At 43.9% G+C, this 14,328-nt stretch overlaps 2 protein-coding genes across 4 annotated transcripts in view; one reads left to right on the plus strand and one right to left on the minus strand.

The window, feature by feature from the left end:
- The first annotated feature begins 11,736 nt into the window (after nucleotides 1-11,736).
- Nucleotides 11,737-14,328, plus strand: part of CSRP2 (cysteine and glycine rich protein 2) — a 30,145-nt gene continuing 27,553 nt past the window's right edge. Inside the window, exon 1 of one of the 3 annotated variants that reach the window (XM_012750349.2) lies at nucleotides 11,737-11,819. The gene's annotated coding sequence lies outside the window, so the exon portion shown is untranslated. Of the gene's footprint in view, nucleotides 11,820-12,310; nucleotides 12,417-14,328 lie in introns of those variants that run through there. The other 2 variants (XM_012750352.2, XM_012750353.3) reach the window with 2 other exon arrangements.
- Nucleotides 12,785-14,328, minus strand: part of ZDHHC17 (zDHHC palmitoyltransferase 17) — a 121,873-nt gene continuing 120,329 nt past the window's right edge. Inside the window, exon 18 of the mRNA XM_076007152.1 lies at nucleotides 12,785-13,221. Within this exon, the coding sequence (XP_075863267.1) occupies nucleotides 13,141-13,221 (81 nt within the window). The 3' untranslated portion in view covers nucleotides 12,785-13,140. The remainder of the gene's footprint in view (nucleotides 13,222-14,328) is intronic.

Consider the following 14,328-nt stretch of genomic DNA (forward strand, 5'->3'; position numbering starts at 1 on the left):
AGTTTGGCAGGGAATTGGATCTATGTGAGAATAAGTTTATCCTTTAGTCTACACAAAAACCATAAAAAGTGATTCATGAACTGTTCTGGTGAGAGAGAAAACTTACCAAGATAAAATATTATATATGCAACTGCTTTCTAAGATATAATTCAAGAGAAAGCCAGAAGCCTGGGCAGGTGTTTCTGGGAATTCACAGGTGGTGAAGATAGTCATACAGTAAATAAAGTTGGCCTCTAGAATTTAAAGAAGAGCTTTCGTTATGTATTATGATGTTAGCAAGGGAGATGTAGCCTTGGCTGGCCATATTCCCAGGAAATATTTCCACCTAAGCTAAAGACCTCACAGAAAGAAATATCTGAGAAATAGATTTTATGTCTTAGGACATGCAGAAAGTTATAAAGGGAAAAAAATGCTGCAAATCACAATGATTCTTTTATATGAAAAAGTTCTACACCCCTTTCACATTTTACTTAGGGATTCTCTCCTATAATTAACAAATTTCACCCAGCATCTACTAAGTGCCAGATAATGTGATATTTATAGGGGTTTTAAATATAAAGAAACTGGAGCGCTGCCTGCCAGGAGCTCATAGCAGCCACCTGATTCTCAACTGCCTGTTCTTCCGAAGGAGAACAACTATGTACCACTTGTGAACTACTGTAGCCTGACTAATCTCCCACAGCTATGTGTCAACAGTGTCTCTTACTGAAATGTCAACTCCATAAGGGTAGGTATTTGATCTGTCTTGCTCACCTTTGTCTCTGTGCAATACATATTTATCTATTAAATGAACATTTTTCACAATAAATTCAAAAACAACCTAGATGTTTAGATTCTGGGGAATGGTTAAGCAAAGAGTGAGTCAACACAGTGAAATGCTAGGTGGTAATAAAAATAAGAATGAAATGGGAGGGGGAGAATAAACAAGAGAGTTATACCAATTATGTTGGTTATCTACAGTGTCCTGAACTTTGCCTTCTCTGGGTCTTTGCTCCAACTCTTCCCTGTACCTGTTGGTGTCCTACCTCTTTAAGGCTCAGTTGAAGCACTACATCCTTCCTGAAGTATCAAGACTTCCACATCCCTATGTGCTAAGAATTGACCTCCTTCTATAGCATATGTTGCTAATTCCCACCCACGTGCCTCCAACTTTACCATCAGTGCTCACAGTATGTATTTATTTGACTGAGGATCTCCTCCCAACCCGGGAGGAGCCACTCTGCATCAGAAATGCTAGAAGTAACTCCCTCCAGAAAAGCCTCCGATCCAAGACTGATGGAATTTGGTAAATAAGCACCTCAGCTTCCTTACTCCTTTTGTAGAGTAACGCTAAGTTTGTGTCAATATCCTTTCCCAGTTTCCCCAGGAGATTGAGCTCCAGGTGGCCACACTGGTGACTGGCTTGATGCTGTATCCTCTGTCAGCCATCTTCTCTCACTGTCTCACTTACCCCTCTCCTATCCTCTGACACCTTCCAAACCAAACTGCCTGCTCTTGAATCCTTGTATCAAGGTCACGTCTCCTTCTGAGCTCCTTTATTCCTGTGTTGTAGTATGTCTTACATTATACTATGTAATGGAGGGTTTTGTGAATGTCTTGGCTCTCCTAACTGTAAGCAGACGTCCTCAAACTACGGCCCACGGGCCACATGCGGGTGTTTTTGCCTGTTTGTTTTTTACTTCAAAATAAGATATGTGCAGTGTGCATAGGAATTTGTTCATAGTTTTTTTTAAACTATAGTCCAGCCCTCCAACAGTCTGAGGGACAGTGAATTGGCCCCCTGTTTAAAAAGTTTGAGGACCCCTGCTGTAAACTGTTTGAGAGGAGAAACTTCCTTTAATTGCTGTATCCCTCAAAGCCTAGCAATATACCTTGCACACAGCAGGTGCTTGAGAAAACTAGATTTAATCAAATTCGGAATTTGTAGAATTAAGACAGTATAGAGGCCGGCTGTGGTGGCTCACCCCTGTAATCCTAGCACTCTGGGAGGCCGAGGCAGGAGGATCACTCAAGGTCAGGAGTTCGAAACTAGCTTGAGCAACAGCGAGACCCCCATCTTTACTAAAAATAGAAAGAAATTAATTGGCCAACTAAAAATACATAGAAAAAATTAGCCAGGCATGGTGGCACATGCCTATAGTCCCAGCTACTTGGGAGGCTGAGGCAGCAGGATTGCTTGAGCCCAGGAACTGGAGGTTGCTGTGAGCTAGGCTGATGCCATAGCACTCTAGCCCAGGCAACAGAGTGAGACTCTGTCTCAAAAAAAAAAATATATATATATATATATAAAAATCGAAATCTAACACCTAGATAAATAGTTCAAAACATTCACTGTGGCACTAAATAAATCAAATAATCTTACACCAAGTTTTATGAATTATAATTATGTATCAATTTAGAAATCACATAAGGTACTGTTCCAAGTTCAAAATAAGGCTTCAAGTTTAAGTAATAGGTTGAATATATTTTAGCATTTTCTAGTTGAAAAATAATCACCCAAGGAGGGATTTGAGGGGACATGATTTTGATTGAGTCCATATTCCTGATTATAGTTCGAAGACCCATATTGTCTAGTCCTCACCTCCCTTTCCAGCTTTTTCTTTCATTCTGTTTCACCATTCCTGTGGATGAGGCCATGTGATCATCATGCAAATTATCTGTAATTCAAATCTATCTTTGCTTATTAACAATACTGCATAATACTACTATGACTTTCATAAAAAGTTCTCATTGTTTTAATATAAGCAGCAAGAGATATGCTATGAGGAAGAAAAAAAATAGTCCAAGGAAGAAAAAAAGAGACTCCTCCAGATAATTTTTTGATATAATTATGATTATTATTTTTTGAGACCGAGTCTCACTTTGTTGCCCAGGCTAGAGTGAGTGCCGTGGCGTCAGCCTAGCTCACAGCAACCTCAAACTCCTGGGCTCAAGCAATCCTTCTGCCTCAGCCTCCTGAGTAGCTGGGACTATAGGCATGCACCACCATGCCCGGCTAATTTTTTCTATATATATTAGTTGGCCAATTAATTTATTTCTATTTATAATAGAGATGGGGTCTCGCTCTTGCTCAGGCTGGTTTCGAACTCCTGACCTCGAGCAATCCGCCTGCCTCGGCCTCCCAGAGTGCTAGGATTACAGGCGTGAGCCACCACGCCCGGCCTGACATTATTATTAATATATTGTCTGAGTCTCCATTAAAATATTGTTTCTAATATCTAGAGGTTTGGTAACATGAGCTGAATTGGAATAATGGTTTGCATGCCCTTTAAAATTATTTTCAAGGTCTAATTCTGAGGCTTGTACATTGAAGGCAGACATCTGCAAGTCACAAAAAGGCAGGGACACTACCTCTATGTCAGGTAGAATCATAGGCACATAAATAATAAGTATCATTCTTTGAAGACATTATACAAGTAATATTCATGGGAGAAAAATTGGTCAATACAGAGAAGCAAAAAGAAGAAAAAAACACAGTAATCCTTCTGAGCAAAGCAAAGAGCTACTAAAATTTTCATGTATACCCTTTCAGCCTTTTTTATGGAGTACATTTTTTATATATAAAAAAATGGACTCATAGTGAGCATACTGATTCCCCCCAACTTTTTGCTCAGCAATGTATTAATCACATGATGTGGCAGACACTGCACACAGACTCACTTAACACCCACTCACTCTTTGAACACAGCTTCCTGTTCTCCAGAAGATAGAAAGCTAAATGTTTCCAAGACTCCCTTGCAGCTCAGGTTCCACATATAACCTTGTTTCTACCAAGCCCTGATGGAAGATCCCTGAGACAGATTTGGAAGGTAAATGGGCAACACAAGGGTTTGGCCATAGTCAGTGACAGTAGATCTTCCAGTAGCTGAAGCAGGAGGTCTGCTCCCAGGCTCTAGCATAACAGATGTTGAGAACCAGGCACAGGCAGCAATGGGGACTCCTTTAAAACTGTGCCATGCTGGCATCAGGCAGTGATCCTGAGTCTATAGCAGGCATCCTCAAACTATGGCCTGGCCACATGCGGGCTGCCTAGCACATTTATCCGGCCCTCCAGGTGTTTTTGCCAGGCTTTCTGTCCTGCTTAGCAGCCGACTCGTTGCGGGCCCACAGTCAGCACTCTCCAATGGTCTGAGGGACAGTGAACTGGCCCCCTGTTTAAAAAGTTTGAGGACCCCTCATCTATAGCATCATTCGGCTCTTTGCCCCTCTCGGAAATTTTGTTATTGTGGAGAAAAATCTAACCTGCCATTCTGCTTCTATAAACTCCGCTCGCTCAACCCTACTCCCTCCCCTCGCTGGCGCCACTCTGTAACTCCCCAGCCGTTAGTCCTTGGAAATTACTGACCAAGATTAGAAGTTCCCGACATTAGCTAATGTGGTACATGTTTGTGCAAGGTCAAAGCCCATGAAACTTTCCCCCCACCCTGTGACCCCTAGCCACCTGCGTGTGGTTTCTGTCTATAAAAATCCTAAGGAAAAAAGGGCTGGTGCGGCAGCTTCCTTAGCTCGCTTGCCCCTGCGCGCGCTGGTAAATGAATCCACCTCATGCTATTGCATCAAGTCTCTGGACTCTGAGTTTTTTTTGAGCGGTCGTCTCTCCCCCACACGGGCTGTACATTTTTGCGGCCCAACATTATCTGCAACTAAGAACCCTGATGGATGCATGTGAACACCTTTCCTTGTCAAAACATACATGCCTACACTACTATATAGTTGCTACTAGTAGACTTTTACAGCTAAATGGGACCTGAATGATCAGCTAGACTTAGGAAACTTAAGCTCAAGAAGTTAAATAACTCACCCAAGATTCCACAGATAGGTAGTGGCAGAGGCAAGACCACATTCAGGTCTCCTCATTTTCACTTTGCGTAAGGAATTTATACCATCCTTATGCCCCAAAGAGGAAGTGAGACAGAATGGCTGTGCTCTGAGTTAGACTTTGGTAATTTTGTGTTAGCATAATGTGACATACTTACTCATCCATCATCTGGCAGGCTTTTGCCCCATGAGGATAGTCAAAGTGCAATGCCTTTCTAATGTGTTTGCTTCCTCTTCATGTCTACCTTGTCCCCTACCCCCACCACCCTTCAGCAGAGGCCCTGTCCCCAGACCCACTCCCTGGTTGAAGACCAGCTAGGATTGTGCATGGTAGCACTACTTGTCCTAGCCTTCCTGTGGGGGTCTCCTCATACTGGAAAGGTTTATGTTTCATTTGCCCAAAGACTTGCTCCCAAGGAGCTAGAAGTCTTTAGTGTCTTCAAGCAAAGGTACTTTTCTTAACTCCTCTAGTATGACCAGATAGAATCACTGTTAAAAGGCCCCATTCAGTAGTGGAAAGAGCGTGAGATTTGGATCCAGACTGGACTTGAATTCCAGTTCTGCCACTTACTAGTTATTTGGCCTTGGACAAGTTATTATTCACTTTCCATGAGTCCCACTTTTCTTGTAGGTAAAATGGAAAGAAAGATAACAACCTTAAAAGGCTGTCGTATGGACCAAAAAAATATTTCTACAATGTTTGACATGCGAGGAACATTTAATAAATAGTTATTGTTATTTGATTGAAACACATGTTGTTGGCTTGGAGAACAGCAGTGGCATGGACTTTGGCTCTTCCTCATTTATGATTTTTCAGCTGATTTTGGGAGGATGATCACTCCAAGATAACCTGATGCTCTTTCCCAGAGAACCCAGATGGCTTTGCAAGTCCATGCATGCATGTGTGTGTGTGTGTGTATATATATATTCATATATAGTGTATATATTTGAGCTCATACCCAGCCATTAACAGGTCAGTGGAGTTTAGTTCTGCAGCAGCGCTCCAAATCTTATAATTGAAGTGAACATAGGGACAAATAAATCAAAAGCTGAGTCTTTCAACACATGACATTATTTAAGAATTAGGAATGGGAATTAGATATTCCCCAAAATGTTTTTGGTACAGTGTAAGTCAATAATGTTTAAAGTAAAATCTAAGCCAGCACTCCTTATAAAGATATAAATATAGAATTTATGCAAACTATTTTTTTTTAAAAAAGCATTAACCTTTTTCCTATAGCTCAACACTTTTCTTATGAGGTGAGAGCTATAGAAACATGACAGTTTTTATTTTCTTTTACAAGAAAAGTTTCATTTTACAAATGACTTTTAATCCCATATGTGAGGATTACACAAAAATCCTGGCAGGCATATGCCATAAATAATTAAGTGCCTATCAATTATAGCATTGTGTATTGTTTCCAAAATCTAGTTAACCTTCCTTACATCATTTCCCAGAGAAATACACGTACACACACACAGAGAGTTTTAAGTGGAAATTTTTATGAGGTTTTCTCTAGAGCTTTGCTCAATAATCAGGATACATATGGGAATCTCATTAACTTCATTTAAAATGAAATATACACCTAAATGTTAATTTTTAAATCCCAAATTAGAGTTATTTTTCAGTTAGTCTTTTCCTGAACAGGGGGAAAACCCAAAATTTTTGGATAAGCCCTATTGTAAATTTTAAAAATCTTTCTTGAAATTTGGTGGATAAAATATATATTTATTTTTATATAATCTTTAGCAAGAATAAAAATCTATATAAAAGTTAGAAAGTAAATATATACATATATATATATATACTTTAATTTTCCTGAAGTGTCTCACATTTCCTATCATAAGTGAGATTAAAAAATCATTCAATGCATCCTCTATTATCCGCTGGTCTTCACATTACAGTTTTTGAGGGCAAAAACTATGCTTCCTAGGGGTTGTAGCTTTGAGAATTTATTACCATTTCTCATTAGAACGGTATCGAAAGACAGAAGTTAACATTTGTGTGAAATTTCAGAAGTGTATCCCTACTAAAATATCTCATTCTGTGCATATTTACACAATCATATATTTATTCAATGTTGTCCAATAACCAAGAGGTCAAGTAGGGTAAGCACCAAAAAATGGTAATTGCTTAGGCAATTAGAACTCTCTGATGACCACAGTGAGAGTCTCAGGACCTCTCACAAGGTTCCAGTCAAAGTGTCAGCCAAGGCTGGAATCATTTTCAGCTTTGATAAGACTGTAATATCTCCTTCCAGGCTCATTCATATTTTTGTTGGCAGAAGGGTTCAGCTCCTCTGGGACTGTTGGCCAGAGGCCTCTGTTCCTCACCATGTGAGCCCTCCATAGGCTGCTTGAGTGTCCTCCTGACATGGCAGCTGGCATCCCCTGCAGCAAGTCAGGAGGGGGGGTAGAGGAAAGAGAGGGGGATGGGGAGGGAGGGAGGGAAAGAGAGGGGGATGGGGAGGGAGGGAGGGAAAGAGAGGGGGATGGGGAGGGAGGGAGGGAGAGAGATGGGCAGGGGATAAGAGAAGAAGGTAGGGGGAAGAATGAGGAAGTCACAAAACCTTTTCTGATTTAGTCTCAGAATCATAATCATATACCTTATTCTATTAATATTTTCTAGAAGCAAGTCACTAAATAGCCCACACCCGAGGGCAGGGGAATAAATTAAATTCCACCTGTTAAAAGGAGGACTATCAAAGAACTCGTGGATATAGTTTCAAACCACCACAATCCATTGGTAGGTAACAGAAAATCTATCTCAAAATGGATCAAACAACAATGGAAACTCATTTGGTCCCTCAATGAAAGGATCCCCCAGTAGGTAAACTTGGTAAGTAGTTTGTTTAGAGCTCTGCTTCCATTTCTCTGTCCTCCTCTCTGTGCCAAATCATCCTCAGCCGCTTTCAACTAGCAAAATTGTAGGCAGTAACTCTAGGCCTCTTCTATGCACATAGCACCTTCCAGAACAGGTGAGCATAGTTCTGTCTCAGCACCCCAGCAGAGTCCTGAGATTCACTCTGATTTAATTGGCTTAGGTCACATGCTCCCCCCACCTCCGATTTTTGACAGTTTTTTAAAATATGGGGAAAAGATCATTTTTGTCACCTGAACGGGAACAGTAGAGATAGAAATTGAAGAGCAAGGGAGGACTGCCATGCACAGCATAAAGATTTTCAGTCAACAATGGACTGCTTACACAATGGTGGTCCCATAGGAGTATAAATGCTATGGTTTTTTTACTGAACCTTCTTTATGTTTAGATACAGAAATATCACTGTGCTACAGTTGCCTACAGTATCGAGTACAGTAACATGCTGTACACGTTTGCAGCCCAGGAGCAACAGAACGTACCCTATAGCCTGGGTGTGTGCTAGGCCATGCCATCTAGGTTTATGTAGGCACACTGTATGATGTTCACATAGCAACAACATCACCACTCGAGACATTTCTCATAACATATCTCCGATTTCTCATAACGTATCTCCGTTTGTTAAGTGATGCACAGCTTTAAAGAATGCCCGAGAAATGGATCGAAAAATCCAAGCAGAGTGGATATTTTTGGTAAGGAGTGGGAGAATCACCTTCTCCTCCAGGATGAGGGATAGCAAGTATAAACATGGGAGAAAACCTGGATACTTCCAGACAGAGTGGAAGAAGGCTGAGCAAATGTTGGCTCGTGGCTGTGAACGCCAATGAAGAAGGCAATGTCACCAGCTGAAAATAAGAGAGAAAAGTGAAATAGGGCATTTAAGGGATTGAAATAAGGTGGATAGAATGGGAAGTCTAGGAGATTAAAGCTAACAGTGTTTTTTATACTAGCAGTGCTAGAACAACTCTTGCTATAATAAAAAGCATAAGCAGAGCTCAAAACGCTAGAAAGCTCTGCCTGACAAGAACACATACACCGTCATAAAAAGTAACAGCATTGATGGAAAATTGTACTTACTAGAGAAAGTGATTTAGGAAATGAGGCAAATATGAAGAGGTAGGAGTTTATGGCAAGCTTAACAAAAGCAACTATGACAAATATCAAAAATAATCTAATTTACTTTTCAAAGTATAAGCATAAGTAATCTCTTTTCTCTGTCAGATAATGCATCACAGAGTATTGAGTATGAGTAATTTTTAATTCCTACCACTGAGGCTAAATCTTAGCTAAGAACTAAGGTACAACAGCTGCTGCTTTTTATATTGTTAAGTGTGTGGAGTAGCAAAGTGAGAACTAATTTTTTTCTTTTGTTTCATAGTAAAATTTTTAGACTAAAAAATTCTTCTCCACCAACCCCAGCTGGCTTCTGGGAAGAAATTATTGCCCTAAAATAAAATAAAGAGGCCTTATGTTTGTAGTCACACTCATCTGATTCAGAGTTTTGTGAAGAAAAAGTGGCATGAAATAAAAATAATAAAAATATTTGAAAAATTTAAGCTTGGAGCACAAGGTCATGAAGAAAGGCAGCCTTGGTTCAACTTGCCTTAGGACAGTCACCTTGACAGAGGACTTTGGAAATTGGTTGATGAGTTCCAGAGAATGAAGTCGTTACAGGTATAATGTGCATTGTGAGTGGGAAAAAGAACTGCTGGACACATTTAACCTTCAATTTTGCCTATTACAATGTTGAATGGGTCAAACAGACTGGAACCTTACAGAATTAAGAAGGGCGTATGCTTCTACAGAAGGACAAATTTCTCCCAGTAACCCTTCCCCAGTTACAAAAATGCTTTGTACTGAAGGCCCTTGATTGTTTTGGAAAACACTGCACACCTTCTTACTACCAAACCCTGGAGAAGGCCACAAGATGAGTGCTTAGCAAAGCACAATTTCTGTTTCTTTCTCAAGAGGCAGAAAAGGACATCAAGGTATCCTTGCTTAACATAAGAACCATCACTTATTCAGTATTTACCACGTGACAGGTGCTATGCTTGGCATTTTACATCATCTGATTTAATCCTCAACAATTCTACAAGTGTGTAGTACCACCATTTTATAGATAAAGAAACAGGTGTAAAGAGGTCAAGTACTTAGCCCAAGTTCACAGAGCTAACAGGTGGTATAGCTGTATGTTGAAACCATGTCTGACTCCAAAGCCCACACTCTGTCTAAAAAAATTTAAAGAACTTCTCATGTTCATAACTAAAAGAGTCAACAGGTTAAAGAAATGTTTAAATAACAGGGAAATAATATTTTTAAAGTATTGGCAATTAAATACAAACAGATTTATTCAAAATGAAATGTTGTATATGTCATCCCGAGACTTGCTGTGAGATACGGAGACAAATATACATGGGCACATATAGCAGAAATACTTCTAGGTCAGAAGCAAGCCCAAGTTCAAATGATAAGATGCCGCTGTGGAATTTCAGGGACAACATGAGCCTGACAGAAAAACAGGTCAGGTGTGGGAGGCCCCTGCCACAGAGAGGCATTGAGAAGAACTCAGGGGTAGAAGAGAAAGGACAATGGTTTGCTGAAAGCCAGGGCTGCAGTGAAATTCACTGATTTAGTTTCACTTCGTAGAAGCACTACACAAACCTGTGCAAGAAAAAAATAAGTAGCTGAGCTAAAAAAAAAAAATGTAGAATCTAAGGAGCAGAATTTTCATGTTGGCTCAGGAGTCAAGTCACTTACATTAGCTGATATCATGGAAATAATTAATGCCCATATTTAGAAAAGTTCACAGCAGGCAAGAATGCTTCCAGACTCCCGCCACGGTATCAGGAGGTGTCAATCACCACTATGTGTTTTTGTACAGAACTTGGTGGAGAGAATAAGGCTACTATTATAATGAGTTTATCCTGGATTGGCCCCAGCATATAAAATAAAACAAATATTATAAGCCAGGTCTGCACTTTGTCATGCAGATATATGCTTCCTGCCCTCCCTCCCCAGAGGGCATTTGGCAATGTCTAGACATTTTTGACTGTCACAACGTGGGGGGAAGGGTACTACTGGCCTCTAGTGAGTGGAGGCGTCCTACAAGGCAAGGACAGCCCCCCACAGCAAAGAATTATCCAGCCCAAGACGTCACTAGTGTGGAGGTTGAGAAGCTCTGGACCACAGCTCATGCATTTGTGGCATGAGGGGATTTTTGTCACGCCTTTTTCGGGCTCCCCACTCCCCACGTATCAGTTCTCAGGGACCATCGCTTCTGGCAGGAGAGGTCGAGGAAGGCCTAGAACCAGATACAGACTGCGCGTTTATCTTCCTTCTCCTCTGAAACAGTAAATCACCCTGTGGCTTAGTTACCAGGTCCCCTCGGATGTCACTGGCATCCCAGGCGTTTCTGACTCAGCAAGTCGAAAACCCAGGGCCCTTTAGTTTCTTCCCCAGCAGCAGCGTGTGCCCTGCCCTCGTGGAGGGAACAGCACAACCCTTCGGGAGTGCGGCGTTTTCGTAACGTCATTTATTTAGTCTAGACGAGGAATTTTGCTATTTAAGAACGGGAACGTTGCGGATTCCCGGAAGCTGGAGATCGGACCGCAGAATATCTGCCTGCCGGGGAAGTTAATCACGTCGAGTTCACTTGGAGGGGCGCGGCGCCCGCGGAGGGCAGGCCCAGGCTGCGCGGCTGCCTCCCGGCGGGCCGCCCGCGGGCGAGGAGGGCCCCTCCGAGTCCTCGGTCTGTGGAACGGGGGTCCCGCTGGTGGGGAGGGAGCGGCCGGCGGGAGGCGTCCCGGGACGTGGGGAGAAGCCGGGCGGGCGGGAAGCCACAGGAAGAGGCGGGAGCCCTGCCTTTTGTCCCCCGGTGCCCGGCCCGGGCCGGCCGCGAGCCGCCCTCACGCCCGACGCCCCGCCAGCCTAGCGGTCCGGGAATCCGCCGGGCGCGGTGGGCGGGGCCTGGCGGGAGGGGGCGGGGCGGCGCAGGCCACGCCCACTGAGGGCTATTTAAAAGGCGCGGGCGCGCGCTTCGCGGCAGCTCTCGCTCTGCTCGCGCGCTCCCTCGGCCCGGCCTCGCCTGCTCCGCCCGCGGTGCGTGCTCTCGCCTCCGAGCCGAGTGAGTGAGTAGGGCGGTGCGGCGTCCCCGCCGGTCCCCGGGGAGGGGGTTCCCGCCGCTTCCCGGGGTCCCCTGGCCAGTGCAACCCCGTCTCCTCCCGCATCCCCATCCCGGTCCCCATTTGTGCCCCCAGCCAGCCCCGTCAGCCCTGCGCCCGGTTTCCCCCACGCGTTCCCCCCGACACACCTGCGCTTCTCCCCAGGCAGCCCAGGCCCTGCCCTCGGGTCCCGGACCCGCCGGGCAGGTAAACAGTCCCGAGTGACCTTTGAATGTCTCAGTGCCGGTGTCTGGGGGGAGGCGGGGTCGTGAGTTTCGCGTCGCTGCTAATCCGCCGTTAGTAGCCCGGGGTCCCCTCCTGCGGCCGGGGCCCTCGGCGCGCGGGGAGAGCGGGCCGTGGAGTGTGGGGTCTCCCCGCCCCGAGTGTCGGCGCGCAGAGGGCGCCCTTCGCGGGCTCGCTCCCGGGGGCGAGGTGGGGATTTCTGCGCCCCGGAGCCCGCGGTCCTTCCCTTGCCGCCGCGCGGCGCTCCCGGCGTCACCATTGTTTGGTGGTCTCTGCCCACCGCCGAACCCTCAGTGCGGAAGGAGCCGCCGTGAAAGGTCAGTCCAGCACCCCTGGCTTTTTCCGGAACTTTCTGCCATTCAGGTACAAAACTGGGATGCAAGAATGCCGGGCTGTGAAATTCTGCGACAGGTCCTAAAAATCACATTCTGGGTTCCAGAGGCGGATTCAGGAGCTCCACGTAGGCACCCACCGAGGGAGCAGGGAGGGGCTTTCCAAGCCGGCGGGTCCCCAGACCCCTTCTAAGCCAGACGTTTGTTGAATGAAATTTGTTTACGTGGTTACCCGAAATGTTTAACCTGTTTTATTTGCAGTCTGCAGACCAAGCACATTTTCACTTCATGAATGCTTTGCGATACAGAAAATCTTTTTATTTGGGGTAATTTTTTTTTTTAACCCTGGCATTGAAAATACTCTCTTTAATTCCTGATATTCCGGATTAATCTGTTTTAAAGCTCTACTTATAAAAATGCCAGGAATTCAGATAGGGCAACCACAAAGTTGGCTATACTTTGACTCAAATTTTTGAAGAAAGAGTTGGGTGATAGATTTTGAAAGGGGGAATGGCATATAGTCTCAAAACTGCATACCAAACTTCAGCCGATTTTGTGAAGTATTTCCTGGTCTTTCCCTCCATCCGCTACCTCCTGGGTCATTGCTCTTCTTGATTGCTAGGATACTTTATCAATGTTTCTCAGAGTTCTTTCTCTGCACTGTGGTTTCCTTTGCTCTTTGGTGCCGTTGTTACCGTTGAGGCAGGATCTACATCCCATGAGTCTCTGAAACTCGCAGTGCTTGCTTGGGTGCCTTGGGCATGGTTGGACGAGGGCCAGAGTCAGTGAACTGAATGAAGGAAGAAAGGAGCGAATAAGGTTGCAATTGTAGGAAACAAAAATTTAATTTGACTAAGCAATAGATATGTATTAGCAAAGTTGATCTAATGTTTCTCTCGTTCCAAATTTTTTAATGAATTCCTCCAAACGTATTCAACAAATACAGATTGATACTGGTAAATGGTAAGTACTATGCTGAAAGCAGTACTCATTGGAGGTGTGTCCTGATGAAATTCCAAAGTCACTTGGATTTTGGGGAAATTGTATTTTATTCTATGACAGCAAGAATGTTGGTGTAGAGTAGAGAGAGCAGGGGACAGCAATAAATGAGGTTTAAAAGCCTGGGTTCAGATGCAACTGTGCCATTAAATAGCTGTGGACATCTGCGTTTCTAATTTTTCTTGTGTCAAAAACTGAGATGAATCAAATGAGCCTGGGAGAGAGAGCCCCCTATGGGAGAGGAGGCATAGCGAGGCAAGAAGGGCCCAAATTCACATCTCAGCCCCAGTACCTATGGGTTTGATGCCCTTGGGGAAGTTAACTTTATTCTCTGGCCTCAGTATTTCATCTTGTGAAATGGGTGTGATAGAACATACCTTGCAGGGTTGTTGGTAAGGCATGCTGATGCTTGTACAAAGCCCAGCCCAGCCCGGGGGAGGTTCCTTGTAATTAGACAAAGTTGTGCACTTTGTTGAATATATATGGGGAAATGGCTATCAGTGAAAGTCTCTTCCAGGAGAGAGCTGAGTCAGAGCTGAGCAGTATCTCCTAGGCAGTGCCTGGAGGCCAGCTTTCTTCCCTTTGCTAATATCCACAAGTTACTTCAAAGCACTGTACCCGAGCTGGTATTCGTCCGTCATCTCTTGGGTTCTATCCGGTGGGGATCCCCAGACTTCCTTAGGATCTTGATTACCTAGGTGGGGATTTCTATTACTGTGTCATGGACCTCTTTGGAAGGCTCTGGACCCCTTCTCCAAATGTTTTTAAGTACCTAACATAAAGTACATGTCACTGAGTATACTGATCCTCAGAATTAAAAGGAATCTCTGGATTCTGGGTTAATCATCTTGATTTAGGAGAGTGTTTCTCAGTCTGGATTGGGCAGAAGCCAGGCACA

This window comes from Microcebus murinus, chromosome 10 (assembly GCF_040939455.1).
Source record: "Microcebus murinus isolate Inina chromosome 10, M.murinus_Inina_mat1.0, whole genome shotgun sequence".
Taxonomy (NCBI): Eukaryota; Metazoa; Chordata; class Mammalia; order Primates; family Cheirogaleidae; genus Microcebus; species Microcebus murinus.